The 20,450-nt window shown below is 35.0% G+C and overlaps 4 protein-coding genes and 1 long non-coding RNA gene across 5 annotated transcripts; 2 read left to right on the top strand and 3 right to left on the bottom strand.

The window, feature by feature from the left end:
- Positions 1-535: 535 nt before the first annotated feature.
- Positions 536-2,136, bottom strand: LOC115973693. Its single transcript, XM_031093954.1, has 3 exons — positions 1,838-2,136; positions 1,413-1,649; positions 536-1,030 (listed from the first exon to the last, which is right to left on the bottom strand). The coding sequence occupies exons 1-3, from the start codon at positions 1,898-1,900 to the stop codon at positions 797-799; spliced, it is 534 nt and encodes a 177-aa protein (XP_030949814.1). The 5' UTR covers positions 1,901-2,136; the 3' UTR covers positions 536-796.
- A 2,337-nt stretch (positions 2,137-4,473) lies between these two features.
- Positions 4,474-8,541, bottom strand: LOC115973692 (serine/threonine-protein phosphatase 7 long form homolog). The gene is made up of 6 exons (XM_031093953.1): positions 8,431-8,541; positions 7,563-8,326; positions 5,809-5,899; positions 5,303-5,695; positions 4,565-5,090; positions 4,474-4,478 (listed from the first exon to the last, which is right to left on the bottom strand). The coding sequence occupies exons 1-6, from the start codon at positions 8,539-8,541 to the stop codon at positions 4,474-4,476; spliced, it is 1,890 nt and encodes a 629-aa protein (XP_030949813.1).
- An 889-nt stretch (positions 8,542-9,430) lies between these two features.
- Positions 9,431-10,029, top strand: LOC115973691 (HMG1/2-like protein). The gene is made up of 4 exons (XM_031093952.1): positions 9,431-9,448; positions 9,515-9,708; positions 9,796-9,853; positions 9,967-10,029. Exons 1-4 carry the CDS (start codon positions 9,431-9,433, stop codon positions 10,027-10,029), a joined length of 333 nt encoding a protein of 110 aa, XP_030949812.1.
- Positions 10,030-13,701: 3,672 nt separating this feature from the next.
- LOC115973690 (E3 ubiquitin-protein ligase MPSR1-like) lies at positions 13,702-14,313 on the top strand. Its single transcript, XM_031093951.1, has one exon. It carries the CDS (start codon positions 13,702-13,704, stop codon positions 14,311-14,313), a length of 612 nt encoding a protein of 203 aa, XP_030949811.1.
- Positions 14,314-16,611: 2,298 nt separating this feature from the next.
- LOC115973689 lies at positions 16,612-19,288 on the bottom strand. The gene is made up of 3 exons (XR_004087802.1): positions 19,157-19,288; positions 17,323-17,411; positions 16,612-16,635 (listed from the first exon to the last, which is right to left on the bottom strand). It is a non-coding gene; the product is annotated as an uncharacterized LOC115973689 (long non-coding RNA).
- Between the last annotated feature and the right edge of the window lie 1,162 nt (positions 19,289-20,450).

The raw sequence follows: 20,450 nt of genomic DNA, 5'->3' as shown, positions 1-20,450 counted from the left end.
ATTCAATCCATGGTAATGAGCAGAGAGATGAGCATATATCATAGAAAGTTACCATTCTCCCACCAAGTCCCTAAGTCCCCAAAGTTGTCTTTCGATCTTAATGATTCATCTTTAAAGGCTTTAATCTTGTTCAAAAATTGCACTCAATTTCTATAGAAATTCTACATTTTACAGATGTCAACATTCCTGTCATAATTAACACACTATGAAGGATTAAATTTCTCTTTAAAACTTAAAATTTAACCTATATTTTTACTAGGAGTAAACCCTTTGAATCCTGACACATCACTGGTGAGGTGATTTAACTACTAAAGCAACAACATGACATGACACCTCATGAGGGAAATTCATACTTTAAGACTTTTTTAGCTTAGCAAAATAAAGTTTATCTTTTTCCATAAAAAAGATAAAAAGTTTTATTTTGATCATCTCACATCAGATATGAAGCTTATGTAGTTTATCAAGAATATATTTGGTAGTTAATAAACAATTATATATTTATAAATAACTCCAAAGAAAGCCACAGTTTTAATTTCTTGGTAACAAGGTTGCTCATATTAAGAAGGAAAGCTGAAAGGGAAATATCATAACAATTATAAATGAGTTCATTAAACTAGAATTCATTTTAAATTACTGTAATTTAACTATAAATTCATACATATGACAGTAAGAGACACCTATTAGTATTTATAAAATTCTAGAGAACATTTATACAGAGATTATTCAACAAATGACAGATGAAAGCATCAAAACTTTATTTATACAAGGGCATTAGATCTGCATCAACTACAAGCTCTTAGTTGTAAGTAAAAAAAAGGACATGTGGATAGGCAGGAACACTTGTACCAGAAAGAAAAATAGTTCCTGGTAATGAGCAGAACTGCACAATTAGCTTTCGAGCAGAGACTGCAATAGGGCAGTCAAGCCAGTAACCTTCACGTGAAAATTTTTGCCTAAGTGCCGCATATAAGTTCACAAGCCACCCAATATGACCACTTGAAATCAAAACATCACGCCAAGCAGGACCAGGCTACAAGCAGCATGAAAAGCGAACCCAAAAAATGTAAATGACTATAAACATAAGGAGCTTTAAATTATTATGTGATCTAGCAAGAGGTTTGTACAGAACATAAAATGAAAATTATAGACAAACATGGCATTGATGTAGACTATATTATTAAATTGTTAAGATTGGCTTTTTGATCCAAGTATAAATCCCTTCTGTTTTTTCTTTTTCCTTTTTTGATAAGATGTTTTGTTGGAAAACAAAAACAACAACAAAATAAAACCTTCTTCTTCTTTTTTGTAAAGAAATTTTAAGGAACTTATCTATCAATTATAAATGCTTTCAATCAGCACGTTTAGTTTCAGATCAATCTTACACACACACACACACACACACAGATCATTACCTGCACTAAGGTACACTCAGATCGCTTAGATGAATCAATATCAAGCCTAGCTCCAGCAGAGAAAACATTTATACTGGTTTTCGTGCTATTGTTATTTAAATGGAAATCCCAGTTCAGGATCTGAAGCATGAGACGCAATGCAGCATTACAAACTTTAACCTCAGGTACTTCAGATTTGGATTCCACTATCCTATTAGTGACACTTAAAGCAGCATCTCGAGCCCAACAGTAGAACATCTATCATTAAATAGTATCAAAACAATGACAATGAATGTCAGAAAGGGGGAAAAAAAAAGAGACCTATTAAAGCAGTCCATGTAATGACAACAGCTCGTTCTGGAAGGAAAAATACCATATAGTAGGAAAAATGCTTCTTTTTTTTTTTAATATTTTTAAAAAGGAGACAAAACAGAAACTGAAAGAACCTTCAAATAGTCAATCTCTAATGACCGCCGGCATTGCTCATGAAACTCCCTCGGAAGGCCCATGGGCACTTATTCTTGGGCTCTCCCTTAATCTTAAGCTTTCAAAGATGATATTGTTTCTCTAACCACACAATGGTTGCGCCATCAAATTCCAACTATGTTCTCCACCCAAATAGAAGGCAACGAAGGAAATCCTATAGGTTGCAATCAGAAATAATTCAAGTAAATCATTTTTCAAATAAAGGTCCTCACACCAAAAATCATGCCAAAACCGAATTCATGCACCATCCCCCACAAAGAATTTTATATAACACAAAAAAGTATCCCAACCTCCTTGAATGCCCCAAAGACAAAACCCCTATGAACCTCTAACCTAATCCATGATCCAGCCCCCCCACCCCCCTCTTCCCCTAAGCTTCACCATATTTGGGAGAGATAACACACCTTCAAAGCTACTCCCTCTCTACTCCAAATCTCCATAACCATTTGCCTAGGAGTGCCTAATTAAATGTGCTTGACTTATGCATCCCCAACCCTCATCCCCTTGAAAGAGAACACACAATACCACAATCAACTTAATGAAACTTTCCAGCAACTTCCATATCCACCCCTCCCCCCCCTTCTTGCATTTTATAAGATTAAACTTAGAGAGTGGATTTAGTTAATAGATAACATACAATTATATATAGAGTAGTGCTCATGCAACAACACCAAGGATAAGCTTACAAACTTACAATGAAATAACTGCTTTGCTAATGTATCAGTAGGCATATATTCTGCAACAAGTAACCTCTCATCACCGTCACAGCAACAACCAAGTTCATCATTTACCCAGCTGACCCAGCCTTAACCAAGCTTAAACATTTCTGTTTAAAAGGAAAAGGGGAGGTGAAGAAAAGAATAATCAATATAGACAATGCTAACTCCAACTGCTATGACACAATCCTTGTTTTCAAGCTATTATAAAATGAAGAAGTTGATCATATAATTATTATTTTAACACTTTTCCTTAATAAGCATTAATTTTGAAATGATGCATTTCTTTTCAGCGTATACGTAACATATTGGTTCATTCACTATGGTACAGTTAAGTTTTTTGATATAAGTTTTGATGATTACTCTCCGGAGGAGGATCAAGGCCTAGACTACAAAACTGTATGGTCTAAACAGTGCTGAAATTTTTAGTAGACACAATTTGCTGGTTTAAGAGAGTTCGGTTAGAGCTGTAAGATAAGGCATCAATTGAATTATGTGTGACAATAACCCTGCAACCTGTTAGTCATTTCAATATGACTTCAGAGACTAATATGTTACTGTCACAATTTGCTGATTTAAGAGGGTTTGGTAGGACCTGTTGGTCATATCCAATATGACCACACTGTCTAATATTTACTTTTTTTGGTGGCTTTTGGGGATCATTATAATTTTTCTGAAAAATCCAGCATGAAACCCTGTAGCTCTATGGTGGCTTTTGGGGATCATTATAATTTTTCTATCCATTATGTATTTGTTGTTTGAATTACCTCTGTTTAGACAGATTGATAACATTCACCAGGTGTTCTCAAGAAACATTGCTGGATAAAGCTGACAGGTTAGGACAGCCTAACTATCAATTCCATATTAATCTGATAAGATTTTTTAATGTCACAAATCATAAACTCAGATTGAATGTAGGTCTGCCAATAATGTAGTTATGTTTCCCAATTCGCCTTAGACTAATGTAAATGACTCTGCTGTTTTTGTTATTTTTGTTGCCGGAAGATTAGGCTTTGCAAAATCTGGAGCTAGGAGTTTAGCCTTTGTAGATGATAACAGTTTTGAGTATGATGATATTATTGTATATAAGGGCCAATTCTACAAAAAGACAATCAAATCAAAAAGACAATCAAATGATACCCTTTGGCAGAACTACATGGTCCAAATAAAAGTAGCAATGAACAGGGAAACAAGGCAAGTTACGAACACGTCTATCAATAAATATTGTAAACATGACAATTACATTGACATGCAGTTAAGTATTTTAACTATATCAAAACCTTTGCAATCAAAGAGAAACATACATAGGTGTAGAGGTCAAGGGAAGCAGCCACCGCCGTGGATCCGTGCACCACAGCATGCTCTCCGGCCAGTATGACTAATACCTTACATATTGTATCAAAACCAACATTGGTCTCCACGAACTGGTTCTTCAGATCTCCATTCAGTGTAACAGGTACACCAATCACCTGTCAAATTAATAGAAGTTCTATTAATAGACTGTGGTATCATAAAAATATATCTAGATTAAAATAACAAATGATGCAAGGAATAAAATTGCAACAAATATCCTTATTTGAGGCATTCACCTAGTTCCAATAATGTAGGTTCAAACCATATTGAAAACAAAAATAATCTTATGGAAATGTGAAAAGAGAATTAATAATGGAATACAGTGTGTTGTTTCACATTAAGCTTTCAGATACCTTTTTTGAATCTTACGCCGTCTCGTATAATGCGGAGGAGGTCTTGCATGTCCTTCGTCAGATGCCTTGGGCCCAACATTGTGTCCATGTTTGTGCCCCCCTGTCCCACACGGTGGTGCCTTTGATATGCGTTTAGGCCGACCTTCAGCCGCTGTAGGTAACCCAACCGGCTGCTCAGCCTGAACATGGGGTGGGTCAATGGCTGAAGAAGGGGTACTAAACGAACTATGGGAGGGTGGCTCCTGCTGCATGTCAGGTGGGGTACCCAGGTCAAAGGATGGAATCGGTGATAGCTGAAGAAATGACTGTGGGGTGGGTGGACGGACGTCAGACCCAGAACAAGGAAGTGGGGTGGGTGGAGGGATGGTGGGGCAAGGAGACGGATGGTGGGTAGGTGAAGGGATGGTGGGCGTAGGGGCTGGATGTGGGCTAGGTGAAGGGATGGTGGCAGTAGGAGCTGAATGTGGGTTGGGTGAAGGGATGGTGACGGTAGGGGATGGATGTGGGATGGATGAAGGGATGGTGGGGCTGGCGGATGCATGTGGGGTGGATGCACAGGGATCGGGGGTAGGGAGAAGCTGAGGGGTAGCAACAGGCGGACGGGATTGACATCCGGCCGGAGCTGTGCTCGTGCTTGGGCCGGTAGGCATAGCTGCCTCCTCAATCGGGGCCTCAGGGATAGGAGGTTGGACACGTGTCATCGCCTGTACTGCCGTCAACACCTCAGTAATGTCGTTGTGGTCCTCCGTGCCCACTGGATGACGCCTCAATAAACGGACGTATCCTTCAATCTGCACATGGAAAAACCACACATATTAGACCTGCAATACGAAATCAACAATGCCAATTGATAATAAAATAAATGTTGGTTCTGCTACTAATAATTGCAAATTAAAGGGAGATGAAGTGGTAAGCAAAAAATGTAGTAACAAACATCATGCTCTCTAAACAGTGGTTTCATGGTAAGAAATACGGTAACATGTAGAAGAGATTGAGAAGTTACCAGCAGAGTCACTACAGCACCAGGCCTATCGATGAACCTCCGAGTCACCCTTTTGAACCAGTCATGGTACTCGTGCTCTGGAGGCATATCACCAAGCACAGCTTCACAACGCCGATCAAAGCGATAACCCCACTCAAGGATATGCGCAGCATGCTTCTGCATCCAATTAACACCGATCTTCCCCCTCAAATCAATGCCATGAAGCACTCTGTCAGTGTTAACAGCGCGGGGAATTTCTTGGATCATCCCGAATTGACGAACAACACGATCCGGTGTATGTTTCTCTACTAGGTGGAAACATACAAGCGGCACCGTTGCCGTCCATACGGCCCTCCCTGCAACACACCAGGGCGGGAGGTCGTCAAAATGAGCTTCATATGGCTGCCACACCACCTACAATAGCCAAAAAAGAAGTACACAACACATTAGGGAACAATGTTTATATTTCAAAGTTCACGAAACCTATATGGACGTTCGTAAAAGCGTAAAATAAGGCATTTTCATACCTGGTCTGGCAACATGGAAGCTAGTTGCTCGCGATACCTGTCCCTGAAGATGTGGGCGGGCCTATTTTTCTTGTTTGGGACCCACAACCACCTACAATCAAGAAGAATGGATCAATAAGTACTGAGATAATGTTAAAACTATAATGTAATCACATATATTAAATTAAAGGAAATATACGGAAATTGAAATTTGAGGGCACTTTGTAATCACTTAAGATGAAGAAATAAGAGGAAATTGAAAGTAAGGTGGAGGGTGAGGTCATGTGAATTGCAGTAGTAATTAATTCAAAGTTAGCTTTTTTATACTTTTTATTTATTTATAATTTTATATGCTTATATTTCTTTATATATTATGAGTCAAAATCCATATAATTTATTGAGTCTTAAAACTATAAGTCCATATTTCAACTAATATATCAATTTCAAGTCTAAAACTCTACCCAATAATTATAATAATACTATTGATTCTCAAAAAAAAAAAAAAAAACTATTAAAACAATTTTTCTATTAAAATATTCTAAAAAAATTACTATTAAAAAACAGAAATATAAAAGCTCAAGTTAAATATTGCAGTACTAGTTTTATTACTTATATATTACGTGTGGACCCACATAAACAAAGCCTAAAACTTTTTTTTTGAAGTCTCTTTGTCATTTCCAACAACTAGTCACATGCTAGGTTCACAAAACAAGAAAGAAAACACAAAACAAGGCAATGAAAATTCAAAATAGAATTGAAGAAGGACTAGCGAACGAAGAGAAAGAAGAAGAAGAAGAAAAAGAAGAAAGAAGAAAAAGAAGATGAAGTAGCAATAGCAACTGCCTCGCCTCAGCCTCTCCACACAACTTGACTGAAAAGCTCATATGTTTAAATAGCTTTCACACTAGTGTTTTATTTTGATCTTTCTTAAATACAGTCCTAATGAATCAGGATGGGCCACATATATTCTCAATTATATATTTCTTTGTTCTAGGGGTTTCTGTTGAACTTTATATTCTCAGTCATAATGCTAACTCTCTTTACATGAAAACATCCAACTATATAAGTAACATATTATATTCCTTTTTGATTGGCCTTCCAACTGAGTTTTCTCTACTTCTTTTAATCATTACGTTGTTTCGATATCTTCTCTTGCTTCTTATAGGCACAATCCCCAAGTTCCAAACTGAAAAGGAATATTTAGATTTATATTGTTTGAAATGGCTTTCATCTTGAATAGACAAATCATTGATGGGATTGTGGCTGCATTGTTGACAGCCTCAATCCTAGTGGAAATATGCATATAAAGATGGTAAAACAAATTTCCACATATAGATGCATTTGTGTGTGTGTGTGTGTAATGCATTGTAGTTGTCAAATATAGAATCATATTGGGAATCAATTATTATTATTATATTCTTTTTTTGGTATTGTGCATCATAATGTGCAGACATTTTGAAAATTTATATAATACTATAATTCATATAATAATTATACATATATAATAAAATTAAAGCATTTATGCTGATTCACCTCTTACTCATTATATGTAGTGTCTTTTACATTCTTTATAAATAACCTAAAGACTCTCTCTATGAGTGTTACTGATTACAATAAAACCTTTATAAAAAACCTAAAGAGACTACGACTTCAAATAGCAAATAAAATTCCTCAAGAAGAAGTTAGAACCAAATAGAAAAAGAACTCAAAACATAATATAAGACTCGTGCTTTGGTGAAGACAGTATGTTATAGCAGTATGAGGTAGAGACTTACTTCAGGGATAGTGGACCACGTACTGAAGGACCGTAAGCACCCACTGGCGGGCCTCGCTCAACTGTCGGGCACAAATAGGGGAACCTGGCCCATGCCCAGTACTGGAGCAACAGCAAGCACCCACCAATCTGACTGGTGTCCTCGCTTGCCCTGCATAGCTCTCGATACAACCATGCAAGGCAAGCACTTCCCCAACTGTACCTCCGTGGATTGTGAAGGTTTTCCAACTGCTGCACCCACATTAGATGCACCCTATCGCCGGATTTGTCCATGAATATTGTGTCCCCCAATAGCGGTAGGATGTAGCATCGTGCGTACTTATGCAGCTGATCCTCTTCAGCATCAGGCGGCAATGGGTTAGCAACTTCCTCCAAAAGGCGGTTGATGAGAATCCTCTGCCCATCAAGTTGCTTATGGTTATTTTGAGTTACAAGTTGAAAACCAAGGAAGTCCCGGCACACATTCACCCAAGTTTTTTGTGTGCTCCCTGATATAGCGTCACCATCAACAGGAAGCCCGAGAAGAACCTCCACATCCTGCAATGTGATGGTCACCTCACCATGTGGCATGTGAAAGGTGTGAGTCTCGGGCCGCCATCGCTCCACTAAGGCCGTTATCAGGCCATTGTCAATCTCTCTACCTGGGACCCACAGGAGTCCCTCCAAACCAACTGTGGTGATGATGTTCCTCACTCGGTCGTCCACCATTGGAGGTTGCTTGGAGAACTCTGAACTACGACTACGGCAAGTAATGGACCCTGGATCCTGCACATAACAAAATCATGGATTAATATAGTATATGCAAATACGTGTACATTGTATGGATTAAATGCATGTGCACAAGTTACTGTTTTAGTTGAGTGTTTTACCCGCCCATTCCAAATAGCTTCGGACCGATGCGTCGCCTGCTGTGTCAACACCGAGTCGTCAATGGGTCCAGGCTGTGTATAGTCAATGCGTCCAGCATTTGCAGCAGCCATACTGAAGAAGAATGATAAGCAGTTAGTTTCAAAATTGAACACACAATATGCTTAAATATATAGGTATGACTTAGAGCAGCCATAATGAAATGACGACTATGGTTGCTTGTTCATAATTGCAGAATCATAGCAAATTTCTTAGAACTTTGAAGGGAGGACTTCACCGGGAATTAGCTTACTAAACCGGTATTTTGGTAGTTATTTATTTAATTTTTTTTTTTCGGTATGAAAGTTTCCAACATATATCTACTAAATCCTTTTCATGAGAATGATTAAACCAAAATACTCCTCACATGTTTGTGTGTATACTGGCTTTAAAGTAAAAGAAACAACAAGAGAATGAGCCTAATCTGTTCATACATGCACTAATTCAAACATAGTTTGAATTGAATTTTTGTCTATCAATAGAATATAAAATCATAAATTACAAATTAAGTTTTAACTATTTCAAGTATCTTGCTTTATATGGTAGTCGATATTTACACTATTTATGCTGTAGGTAACTTAGGTTGATTTCAATGGATTTAACTATAGCATATTGCTTTGCTTTGCTTTGCTTTGTATCTCACAGTCATATGATTGTGGACCATTGGGTAATCTTAATTTGTTAAGAATCAAATATGTTAATATATGGGACGCTTTTTAGTGCTAAATACTAACTATGAGCACCATGTTTGGGATTACAGTGCCAGCACTTAGGGGAAAGGACTACGGCAAGACTAAAATGCGTTATCCGGACTACACAGAGACAAAATAAGGTTGCCAAATGAAAAATACATAAGGCCTCCAAAAATGTTTTTAAGTGCACAAGCATCATAATTATCTATTCTAACAGCATATATATATGAGAATGCAGGACTTGCGAGTAGGAAATGGCCCCATACCAAAGATGGGAGAGACTGTAGTGGTAAGCCACTAATTGTGGAGAAGCCCAGTGACCCCCCCAAGAAGAAGCCTACTACTACTACTACAGACAGATACTCTTCTTCTCTTCCCTTTCTCTGTCAATGCAATCTTTTCTGGGTATAACACTGCTTTTTTTTTTTTTTTGTTTGGCAGGAAGAAATCAAGTTCAACAGTGCCGAAGGCAAAGAAAGCAAAAACTGACAAGAAGTCTAAGGATCCAAATGCCCCCAAGCGCCCACAAACTGCCTTCTTTCTCTTCATGTATACTATCTCCCAGTCCCTCTCTTGCACGTTTGGATTATCTTTCCGCGTGTGTGTGTGCTGAAATGTTTTCAATTTCTGTGTCAGGGATGACTTTAGGAAGACTTATAAAGAAGAAAATCCCGATTCGAAGGGTGGTAAAGAGGTACAAGTATTTATTAATTACTGCCCTTGCTCTTTATTTTTTATTTTTTGTTAGGTGATTAAACTTTGGACAGGTTGTTCTAATCTTCTTGTTTGACTTACAATGAATTGTAGGTAGCAAAGGAGGGTGGTGAGAAGTGGAAATCTCTAGACAGAAAGAGAGAAAAATATTCCTAGGACATTAATAGGTGGAAAACAATAATTATTGACTATGGAACAAGATACAAATGCAGCAAATGAAAGGGAAAAAAAATGGCAGAAGAAGAAAGGACAGAGTTACCTATAGAAGAATTAACATATAAGTGCCTATATCAAGTCATTTTTGGACTTGTCCTATCTTCTCCTATCCACTCTTTATGGTGTCCTTTATGGTGTCCTTTTCACAATGGGCAACTACGGATTGCAACAAATAGGAAGTACTTATCAAATTGTCGCCATCTTCATTGACAAGAAACACATCACTAAGACAAAAAGTGTACTTGCATCTAGATTCAAACTTTTAAACCTGTAACACCAACGCCTTATAATTAGCAACTATAATTTCAAGCCATCCGTACTAAGGATAGAAGGTTGCATAAGTTATAAACTTATAATGGTCACGTTTCTGCCACACTGAAATGAAGGAGTTCCTTCTGTAGGCCTTTCTCGAAAGTGTATCCATGTGTGAGAATTTGCTTGAGCACAAAATATACTTCCCTACATACTAGAATTTGATATCTGGTTTAAATGAGGCCAACAAAAATAAAATAAAACAGTAAGAAAACCATCTCCTTACAGGGAAAAAAAAAATTTTAATTTTCTAATCACATTTCATCACTTGGCAATGACTTATACATAGCCGAAACATATAAATAAACAATGAGAAAGAACCATGGTAGGCATTCGAGTTGTTTTCTTTATATATGACTGAGCTTTGGTGACATGTTTTATACTTCAATATGGTGTTTTGATTCTCCACCCAATAAATTTCTGTGCGTGCTGGATATAACCAGAATATTTTACCTCTATTACAAATTCAGTACAGAAACCAAAATAGAAAAAAAAAAAAAACAAAAAAACAAAACTGATTACATTGCAAAATGCATAGGGGACTCACCTTTTTTTCTTCTTTTTCTTTCAGATGGTGGAGACTGAGTTACAGCGGACAGGGACGTGCGACAGTGGGTCGGTGAGCGAGAGAGTGAGAGGGTGACTGAGCGGTGAGGCTGAGAGGGTGAGTGGGTTGGGGCCGGCGTCGGCGTCGGCGACGGTGACGCTGAGAGAGTGAGAGAAGGAGAGGGTGAGTGAGAGTGGGTCGGAGACTGAGAGAGGGGTTTCAGAGGACCGGTGAGGCTGAGAGGGTCAGTGGGTGAGTGGGTCGGCGTCGGCGACGGTGACGCTGAGAGAGTGAGAGAAGGAGAGGGTGAGTGAGAGAAGGAGAGGGAGAGTGGGTCGGAGACAGATAGGGGGTTTGACTGATGAGGGAGAGTGAGATTGGAGAGCGTTAAATTCAAAAAACACCTATTAGAAATCGAGTGCCTGAGACTCGATTTCCATTTTGGAAATCGAGTCTTAGACAGTCGATTTCCATGTGTAGTCCACGTGGAAATCGAGTTTTAGACACTCGATTTCCACGTGTACTCCAACGTCTTTTTTGCCATGTCAAAGGACGTAAACCGAGCCTCAGAGGCTCGATTTAGGGGCCCAAAATCGAGCCTCTGAGGCTCGAGTTGCTAGTTTGCGAAAATGTTTCCAAACTGACCCTACTAACTAAATAGTTGGGGTTTTATGGGTAATTACCCATTTTCGCCATCAAAACTACCACAGATTTGACCATCTACATCAAAACCACTAAAGGCTGAACCCTTCACCATAAACACCTAAATTCCTAATCACAAACACTGACAAACTATCTCTCACACTGCAAATTTTCCCTCCCAACTTTCTGTCACTTTCCCAAGAAATAAAATTCACAAAAAAGAAAGTGAAAATGCGTGAGATTCTTCAAATCCAGGGAGGCCAGTGTGGGAACCAGATAAGTGCGAAGTTTTGGGAGGTAGTGTATGCGGAGCATCGGATCGATTTGATGGGTCAATGCACCAAAGGTGCAGATTTGCAACTGGTTGGAAGCAAGTGAAGGTAGAACTCGTGTTGCCCATGGCGGTGTCCTCCTCCTCCGCTGTCTCCCATTGGACGTCCTCTACCAAAGCCTCGCCCAAAGCCACTGCAGATCTCCTCCTGCTCCACCACACTCAACCATGGTTATTGGAAATTATAGATTGAGATTTGTGTGTGTGTGAGTCTGAGAGAGAATGAGATAGAAGGAGAGGTGAGGGAAACTAAGAAAGTGCTTAGTGTCGGGATTTTTTTTTTTTTGGCTAAACACTCGGTATTGAGATTTGATTTCATATTGTGGTGTTGCTGGGTGTTGGGTGTTGTTAGCTATTGTGTTTGGAAAATAAGAAAGTGTAAGAATTCAAAGAAAATAAGAGAAAGTGAGGATTTTTTTTTCTTTTAATTAATCTTTTCAGAAATTTTGTGTCTCACATGGATTTTTTTATTATTAAAATGCTTATGTGACTTTTCAATATTTATATATTTGGTGAAAATTTTGTGAATGTGTTGTGTCAATAGTACTACTCTTAAAATATTTAATTTTATAAGAAAAAAAGTTTTAAATTCTTACTCATTTGTTAAAAAAAAAAAAAATCTCTTAGACTTTGGCTTACTTTGGCATTGATAGTGGAATAAAGTTGTTTTTCACTGCATTTTTCTTCGCCATTGATAAAAAATTACACCAGCGATATAATTGACTATGGGAGTCAATACCGTAGTGGATGTCATTTTTGTTTGGTCAAGAAAACGAAATGTTTCGGCACCAGTTAGTATCAGTATACCGTTTCGGAATTATCACTAATTTATATATATAGAGTTGCGTTCAAGTTACACCTGATGTAATTCTAAGTAATATTACACCACTCAATATTTTTTAATTGAATGTAAATTTTGATAAATCTACTGTTAGATTATATTATCTTTATATATTCTCCATGCTTGCAAAATTTCAAGGTGTTCAAAGATTAATACCCATGTCATCAATTAATTATTTAAATTCAAGTTTTTTATAGTTTAAAATAATGCATAAAAAATGAGTTTATGAATCGAATGGTAATTAACATCCAATTGACATAAAACTTGGTATGAATGTTAAGTACATATAGAACATGTAATTCAACAGTAGGATTTTCAAATATAAATCCTATAACAAGTTATTGAGTGATGTAATATTATTTAGAGTTATACCAAGTGTAACTTGAACCCAACCCATATATATATATATATATATATATATATTATACTTTTTATAATTTGATAGTTGTGGGAGGAAAATTTGAATACTATATGTTTGCACTGAAAACACTTTTAAGTTTTAATTTAACTACAATATTCTTGAATATATCAATATAATATTATTCTAATTTCATATATATCTTTCTCATGTAAGCATGCATAACAGGTTCTATCTTAACATTACTTGTAAAATTAGATGAAAGAAAACCAACCGTTATACTAGTAACATTAATCCAAATATATATCTTACCATGCTAGCATGTCAAAAATATTGTATTTTAAGATGACTATGTTTTATTAAGTGGACTATGAGTTGCACAGGCGAGATAGATAAGCGTATCTACTAATCTGTGAGAGCATCAGAGGATAATTTTTCCAGCTTAAGCTTTTGTTGTAAAGCTTCTATCAGACTCTGAAGCCTAAACCTTCGGTTTTTCTCCTCTATAAATTGTGTCTTATATCTCATAATAAACACCATCTTTGTCTCTGTTTTTGCGATTGTATGAGTGAATTTCAAACATGTCTGAACCCCAAACCCAAGAGAGCCTCAGCCTCATTGTCCAACGTATCAGTCGTTTAGTTCATGAAGCAGCGAGCCTGGGCATGACCCATCTGGTGGTAAACCTCGAATGTATGCAATGTCTACTCATATTCGAGGTTGCCACCTGGCTCAACGACGACAGTTCGACGTTGGAGAATCGAGGAGTAAGAGCTTTGCCAGCGTCAAAGGACTCAATCGAGGCCATGCCAAGGTTGGAATCTTTAAGCCTTAAGGATGAGCACTGTGCGGTTTGCTTGGAAGGGTACGAGAGAGGTGGGGAGGCTCGAGAGATGCCTTGCAAGCACAAGTTTCACTCGAGCTGCATCGAGTCATGGCTCAAGGTACAAGGGTCGTGCCCGATTTGTCGATTCGGTATGCCGGTTGTCGAGGAAGAAGGAAGAGGTCAGAGGAGGAAGAATAGGGTGGTTATGGTGACTAGAGGGATAGGTGGCCAAATGGATTTCTATGAAGACTATATGGATTCTGATTTTCAGATTTTGGTGGAGGAAGAAGAAGTTGAAGGTGAGGTTGCAATTGCTGATGACTCGTCAACACAAGACAAGAGAGATGGCAATGGCAATATGGCATAGAGTGCTAATTACATATGCTATATTATATAGGTTGTTCTTTCACTTCTTCTTCTTCTTCTTTTTTTTTTTTTTTGAGGGGGATTCTTTCACTTCTTTGTTCATTTACTTTTGCTTTATTTTTCTTTTTTAGGGAATTTATGGAATTTAGATGGATACTAGTTTTTACATTTTAAGTTGAAACCTAGGTGGTCAGGTTTTAAAAAACAATTTTAGTATTTTAAAAAAGCATAATTTTATTTTTCATAATTTTTTCGTATATTTGCTTGATGAGGGATGGACAATTGTTTTGCTTTTTGGACGTTTTTATGGGATAACATCTACCTTCCAATTTAATATTTATTCCTTTTATTTCTTTCAATTTTTATTTAAATGTAAGGCATATAACATTTAAAAATCAAATTGATTGCATGTAATTGCAACCTACACAAAAAAATAAATGTCATGTAATTTTGCCCACAAAAAAATTCACATATTTCACATACCCTTAAAAAGGGGAAGAAATTAGAGATATTCAAGATCAATGAGAACAAATATATTTTGGGGCTTAAGAGTTAAGACAATGAGTTTAAATGGAGCTTTCTACATTAATCAATAGTAATTGAAAAATATTTATTTAATTTTATATATTATAATTTTTTCTTTAAAATCATTTGTCTTGTTTTTGAGATACAATATTACTAATTAAGCATTTGTATTTAGGTTTTTCAACAACTCTTTGCAATTGAAAATAGCTAATCCACTTAAAATTATAATATTACAGGAATAAAATAACTTTTAAAGTGTAGAACAATAGTTTCTAATTAAGGATATTATTACAATTTCACTTAATAATGTAATATGTTATTTAAGAGTTTTATTTACAAAAGGTAAAGTCTCAAGTTGTTGTTGAGACGGTTGATTCTCAATAATTATTAGGGACACAACAATTATTTTAGTAACTAGTCACAAACCTGTACGATGTACGGGATAGTTTTAAATCAAATGTTAACACATTCAGATTTAAATATCTCTCTAATTTCAATTATTGAAAGCTAAATTGACTCTGATATAAGATGAAACATATAATATTATGAAGTAATATTAAAAATGAGATAAATATAGATATTATGAAGTAATATATTACAATAATCATAATATGCTTTTACATTTGATTTAATAAGTATTACAAAAGAACATCGCACGAGAATGCTACTAATTTTTTTAATTAAAAATAAATAAAAATTATATCTATAATAGAAGGACATAAAATATCATTATTGTCCCAAAAGATGACACATAGATCACAGTTTTAAGCTAAATCTCCTCCCAACAGTTTTTAATTTGCACATAAGTCCCAATACCATGTATTTTTGCTATGGCTTTTTTTTTTTTTTTTTTTTTTTTTTTTCAATTTCATTTATTTCATGACTTCCACTAAATATGCATTGTATTCATAATATTTAAAAAACGTTGAAGTAGAGTTGTATCCTCAAATAACTAAATAAAAGAGTTTAATTCCTCTTTGTTTCAATTTAAAACCAAATTGTGCATAAAAGCAAAAAAATTTCCTTTGTTCCACTGTCTTTAGTACCAAAATCACAAATCCATTAAAACCAAATTGTGCATAGAAAATCTTAGAGATTGAAAGACAACTTTAAAGTGTTTTTTGTATCTTCTTCCTTTGTTGCTTTGTAACAGTCCCTGAATATGCCCTTTTGTTTTCCTTGAGTACTGATGTTGGTGTGAGTTGCACATTGCTTTGAACATCAAGTTTCACTGTTGTAAGCCTAGCAATAGAACAGGTTGAGGAATGTATTACAACATATACATCTTAAATATCATATTTGTAATTTTGTTAAATTAAAGAATACGTACTTCTGTCATTTTATCCAGCTAAATTGCTTTGTCAATTTTCTTCAAAAGAGTCAAAAAGTTTCTTGACGGAGTAGAATTCCCATCCATACTTGAGATTATAGTCATTTAGTTGTATTTTTCTTCTTAATTGAAGAAAAATATAGCATTCACATACTAACTTTAGAATTAAAAAATAAATGAAATAAAAATAAAAACATGATTATTTGATAAAATACAAATTGTACATAGAAGTAATTAAAACAATGGAAATCTTGAGATGAAACAATTAAACCAAACATAAAACCAAGTTTGAGATAACCAAGAAACTTAAATATGCAATCATATTCCAATTTCAAATTCTTTCTACAAAAATATTACCAATAAATATGCAATAAATAGTACAGAATAAAGGAAAGACTGGTAAATACATGACTTTCCTCGTCTTGTAGTTGTATTACCAAAGAAGCCAGATATCAAAATGCTAAATCCCTACATGCAAAACAGTAAAAATCCAATTTTCAGCCAACAAACATTAATAGAAGAGAAATAGTGCAGTACAAAAAGTTTGAAACTGTGTAGTGTAGTGCAGATTTTAATGAAACAGTGCAGTGCAGTGTAGTGTAAAATTTTCTTTTTTAATCTCCTTCATATCATCAAACAATTTGATTGTGAGAGCAGGCAGCTTACCCACATAAAAAAAAAAAAAAAAAAAAAAAAAGAAAAAAAAGAAAAAAAAAAGAGAACTCTTCCTATATATGTTATTTTCTTCAAGAATTAAATAGATTAGAATAAAAATTTTTATGATTCTATCCAATGAAAACACAATCACTTGCATCACCATAGTTGCTGCTGTTAGCTAACTTTAACTCATTTTTTCCATAGTGACCAGTAATTTATAGAGGCTAAGGAACCCAGATATTAAAAGCAAAAGACTAAACTAAATCCTCTAATTGATTTAAGAATTCCATTTTGTTTTATGCAGTTACTTTCAGTTATAGTCTTGTAGCCTTGAAAGTATTTGAATGTATCTTATCTAATAATGTATTTTATCTAATCAATGTGTCAGCTGCATCATACCTTGCATGTCCATACGTTCATGTGTTTGAAGACAAAAATAATGTTGTTGAGCAATACAATATTCAATTCCGAAAAACTAAACAACATTGAAAAACTAACCTCAACGTACTCCACACCAATTTTGCTAAGATTATCAGGAATGTTGTGTAATGAAAGCAAGTTGATAACTCCACCTCTCTCAGTTTCCACTAAACAAATTCAAACCCATAGCTCAGTTTTCACACAAAAAAATTCAAATTGATTATCACCATTTTAATATCTATTTAAAATATTGAAGATGTAACTCACTTCAAAAAATATTATCGTCAAAACACACTACTAAACTCAGTTACAAAGTTCCAAACCTAAGACTTATCTAAGCGTGTGCACAAACTCAATTACAGATACAAAAGAAACACAGCTAAAACAACACATATTAAAATAATAAGCCAACAGTAAACTGTTGAAGTTACAAAAACCAACAACTATCACATAAAAAGCTGAATAAATCCCTCTAAAATTACAAAATAGCTGACTTCACCATCTGTTGCAAATGCAATTCACAGAGTTCCATCTTTGGGGTAGCCCAAGACAACGAAGCCCCACATTCTACTACTGATTATAACGTATCACACCACTTAATTCTAAGATACATTTTTCAATTTATGATACAGAAAAGAAAATAAAGCTCAATACAGAAAATTTTATTAACATATACTCAAAAACATTTTGCAAAAAATAGTAAATTGACCCAAAACCACCTACTCAAATCAATAATGCATTCACAAAAGAAAATTCCCAAGTATATGTACAATGGTGTTTTTTTTAAGGATTGAAAAGAAGTGGAGCAACTATTATGACAAGGAATTCCATTAGCGTAATCATATTTATAATGAAAGTGGCAGAACACAAAGTGCTTTAGAAAATACCACACATAGATGGCTAAGAAAGTGAGTCCACTTAGAAGCACTCTGCTTCATGGAATAGGATATTCTCCAATTACTAATTCTCATGGCCCTTCAAACCACCCATGGAACAATGAATTTTATACTCAAATTGGAAACATCAGAAGAAGTAAAGGGAAATCCATAAAGCTGGATTGTTGGGGTCATCTATAAATATATATATATATATATATATTCCATTGAGAGTGAAAGAAGACCAGCTATTTCAAGCATAACCTAATCTTTAAAACCTCAATAGTTCTTTTCATCGAAGTGAACTAATTCAAAGTAAATTAATTTGAAGTAAACAAAAGCAGATCAGATCCTAAGTCATAATTCTGACATCAAATTGATTGAAAGCAAGCATAAATGCAGACCAACCATAGACTACCACTAAACAAATTCAAACCCATAGCTTAGTTTCCACACAAAAAAAAATCAAATTGATTATCGTCAAAACACAGTACTAAACTCAGTTATAGAGTTCCAAACCCAAACTCAATCAATTACAGATACAAAGAGAAATGCAGCTAAAACTATAATTTAATCAACTCTAGAATACAAAAAAGAAATCAATGAAGCTGGGGTAAAAAATCTCAGAAAGGCTAAGAAAAAAAGCTAAACTAAAAGCTAAGAAATCCAAACTAAACGAATACCATACCTTTAACCCTACTGCAAAAACTAAAATTTACTAAACTTAACAACAATTTATAGCATAATAACATATTACCAGTAAATTTTATTTATTTCAATCAACCTAAACAAATAAAGACCAATAAAATTATGGTATATAACACCAATAACCTAGAGGCCAGAGGCCAGAGGTCAGTTCGTGTTTTGTGTTTTTTAGGGAAAAGATGGAAAGGTTGAGAAAGAGTTGAAGAAGAAGCAGATATCTTCGATTTTGCACGGATTCAACATTAATCAAAACCAATTATCCAAATACCTAAATTAAAGAAAATCAAACCAAATCCAAAAACCTAAATCTATGATAACAAAAATTAAAATACCTGCACTGGTAGCGGCTTTGGCGGTATATGACGGTGATGGGAGGCTGGCACTTTTTGCCACTGAAGGAGTGAGAGAGTGCCTATGGGATATGGTTTAGGGGTTTTGAGAATTGAGAGAGGCAGAGGCTAGAGAGAACGGCAAAAGAGAGAAAGCGTATAAAACCTAAAATAAAAAAGAAAAATAAAGTAGTGGTAGAATTGGGTTTCGGTTTATAAAACCTAAAATAAAAAAGGAAAATAAAATAGTGGTAGAATTGGGTTCCGGTTTTAAAAAGGTTTTATTATTATTATTATTTTTTTTTTAATATTGTGCTGATGTGGAAAATTGTGGGAATTTCAAAAATTTTAGTTATATGTATATATATATATATATATATATAGATTATTTAGAATTTTAATTGGGTTCGATTCCTATTAACTCAATATTCTGAGGGACTTTTTAGAGGTGGGGGAAAGAAAACAAAACACACCAATTTTTCTTTCCATTTAAAAAATTCAATTTTTGGGACATTTTTGGAACACACGTACAACTTTGGCGGCCTTAATTCCACTTTTAAATATATATTTTTTTGTATAGTGGGCCTTAAGCCTAGGCCCTAAGTAGGTTTGGAAGTGATAGCCCAGGCCCGAATGTTAATGACCTTTCTTACATGGTTTTCCTACATGGTCGCACCTATTACAAGACACCAAAGTCAATACACCCAAACAACATTCTGAAACATGCTAGAGGTAAATCTCGTAATATTGAACTCTCGAATCCCATGTTTTTGATACATCCATGATTGTGGGAATTGGAGCTGCCCCTAACTTCTTTATTTATTTATTTTTTATTTTTTTTATGAAAGAATGATTTATAAACCAAAGAAAAAAGCAAAGCTATACAAAAGAACAAGCTTCACTCCTAATAATAGACTCAAACCATGAGAGGCAGTTACCCTCATCCAAGGACGGACCTAGGATTTTAAGCTAATGAAGGCCAAAGTGTTAAAAAAAAAAAAAAAAAGGCATTCATATAGTATTAAAAAATTATAAATACTCAAAATCATTGTTTCTAAATACATTAAGATGCAATCAATTACCAACAAAAACAAAATAATTTTTTTTTAATACTAAGCTAGCTAGGATTTTTGTTGTTGTTGAAGTTAGAGTATTTATAGTGGTGATGCTAAAAATTTTATTTAGCACTTTAAAAAGCTACTTTATCTATTTTACCACCACACTTTATAATACACCAAATATCAAATGTTCTTTTTTTTTTTTTTTTTTTTTTCACTTCTTTTATAATATAAACAAT

The sequence above is a fragment of the Quercus lobata genome, unplaced genomic scaffold (genome assembly GCF_001633185.2).
Source record: "Quercus lobata isolate SW786 unplaced genomic scaffold, ValleyOak3.0 Primary Assembly Scq3eQI_164, whole genome shotgun sequence".
In the NCBI taxonomy this organism is placed as follows: domain Eukaryota; kingdom Viridiplantae; phylum Streptophyta; class Magnoliopsida; order Fagales; family Fagaceae; genus Quercus; species Quercus lobata.
The sequence above is the reverse complement of the archived record's forward strand: the minus strand, read 5'-3'. Positions and strand labels throughout refer to the sequence as shown.

Bases quoted from the DNA above. Each gene is read 5' to 3' on its own strand.
- LOC115973690 (XM_031093951.1), top strand. From the start codon at position 13,702: ATGTCTGAACCCCAAACCCAAGAGAGCCTCAGCCTCATTGTCCAACGT.
- LOC115973693 (XM_031093954.1), bottom strand. From the start codon at position 1,900: ATGGGCCTTCCGAGGGAGTTTCATGAGCAATGCCGGCGGTCATTAGAG. The intron at 1,650-1,837 runs GTTCTTTCAGTT...ATTTAATGATAG, and splicing joins TAGAGATTGACTATTTGAAG to ATGTTCTACTGTTGGGCTCG. The intron at 1,031-1,412 runs GTAATGATCTGT...TGCTGCTTGTAG, and splicing joins CTGAGTGTACCTTAGTGCAG to CCTGGTCCTGCTTGGCGTGA.
- LOC115973692 (XM_031093953.1), bottom strand. From the start codon at position 8,541: ATGGCTGCTGCAAATGCTGGACGCATTGACTATACACAGCCTGGACCC. The intron at 5,900-7,562 runs GTAAGTCTCTAC...TCTTGATTGTAG, and splicing joins CGTGGTCCACTATCCCTGAA to GTGGTTGTGGGTCCCAAACA. The intron at 5,696-5,808 runs GTATGAAAATGC...TGGCTATTGTAG, and splicing joins CTTCCATGTTGCCAGACCAG to GTGGTGTGGCAGCCATATGA.
- LOC115973691 (XM_031093952.1), top strand. The intron at 9,709-9,795 runs GTATACTATCTC...TTTCTGTGTCAG, and splicing joins ACTGCCTTCTTTCTCTTCAT to GGATGACTTTAGGAAGACTT. The intron at 9,854-9,966 runs GTACAAGTATTT...AATGAATTGTAG, and splicing joins ATTCGAAGGGTGGTAAAGAG to GTAGCAAAGGAGGGTGGTGA.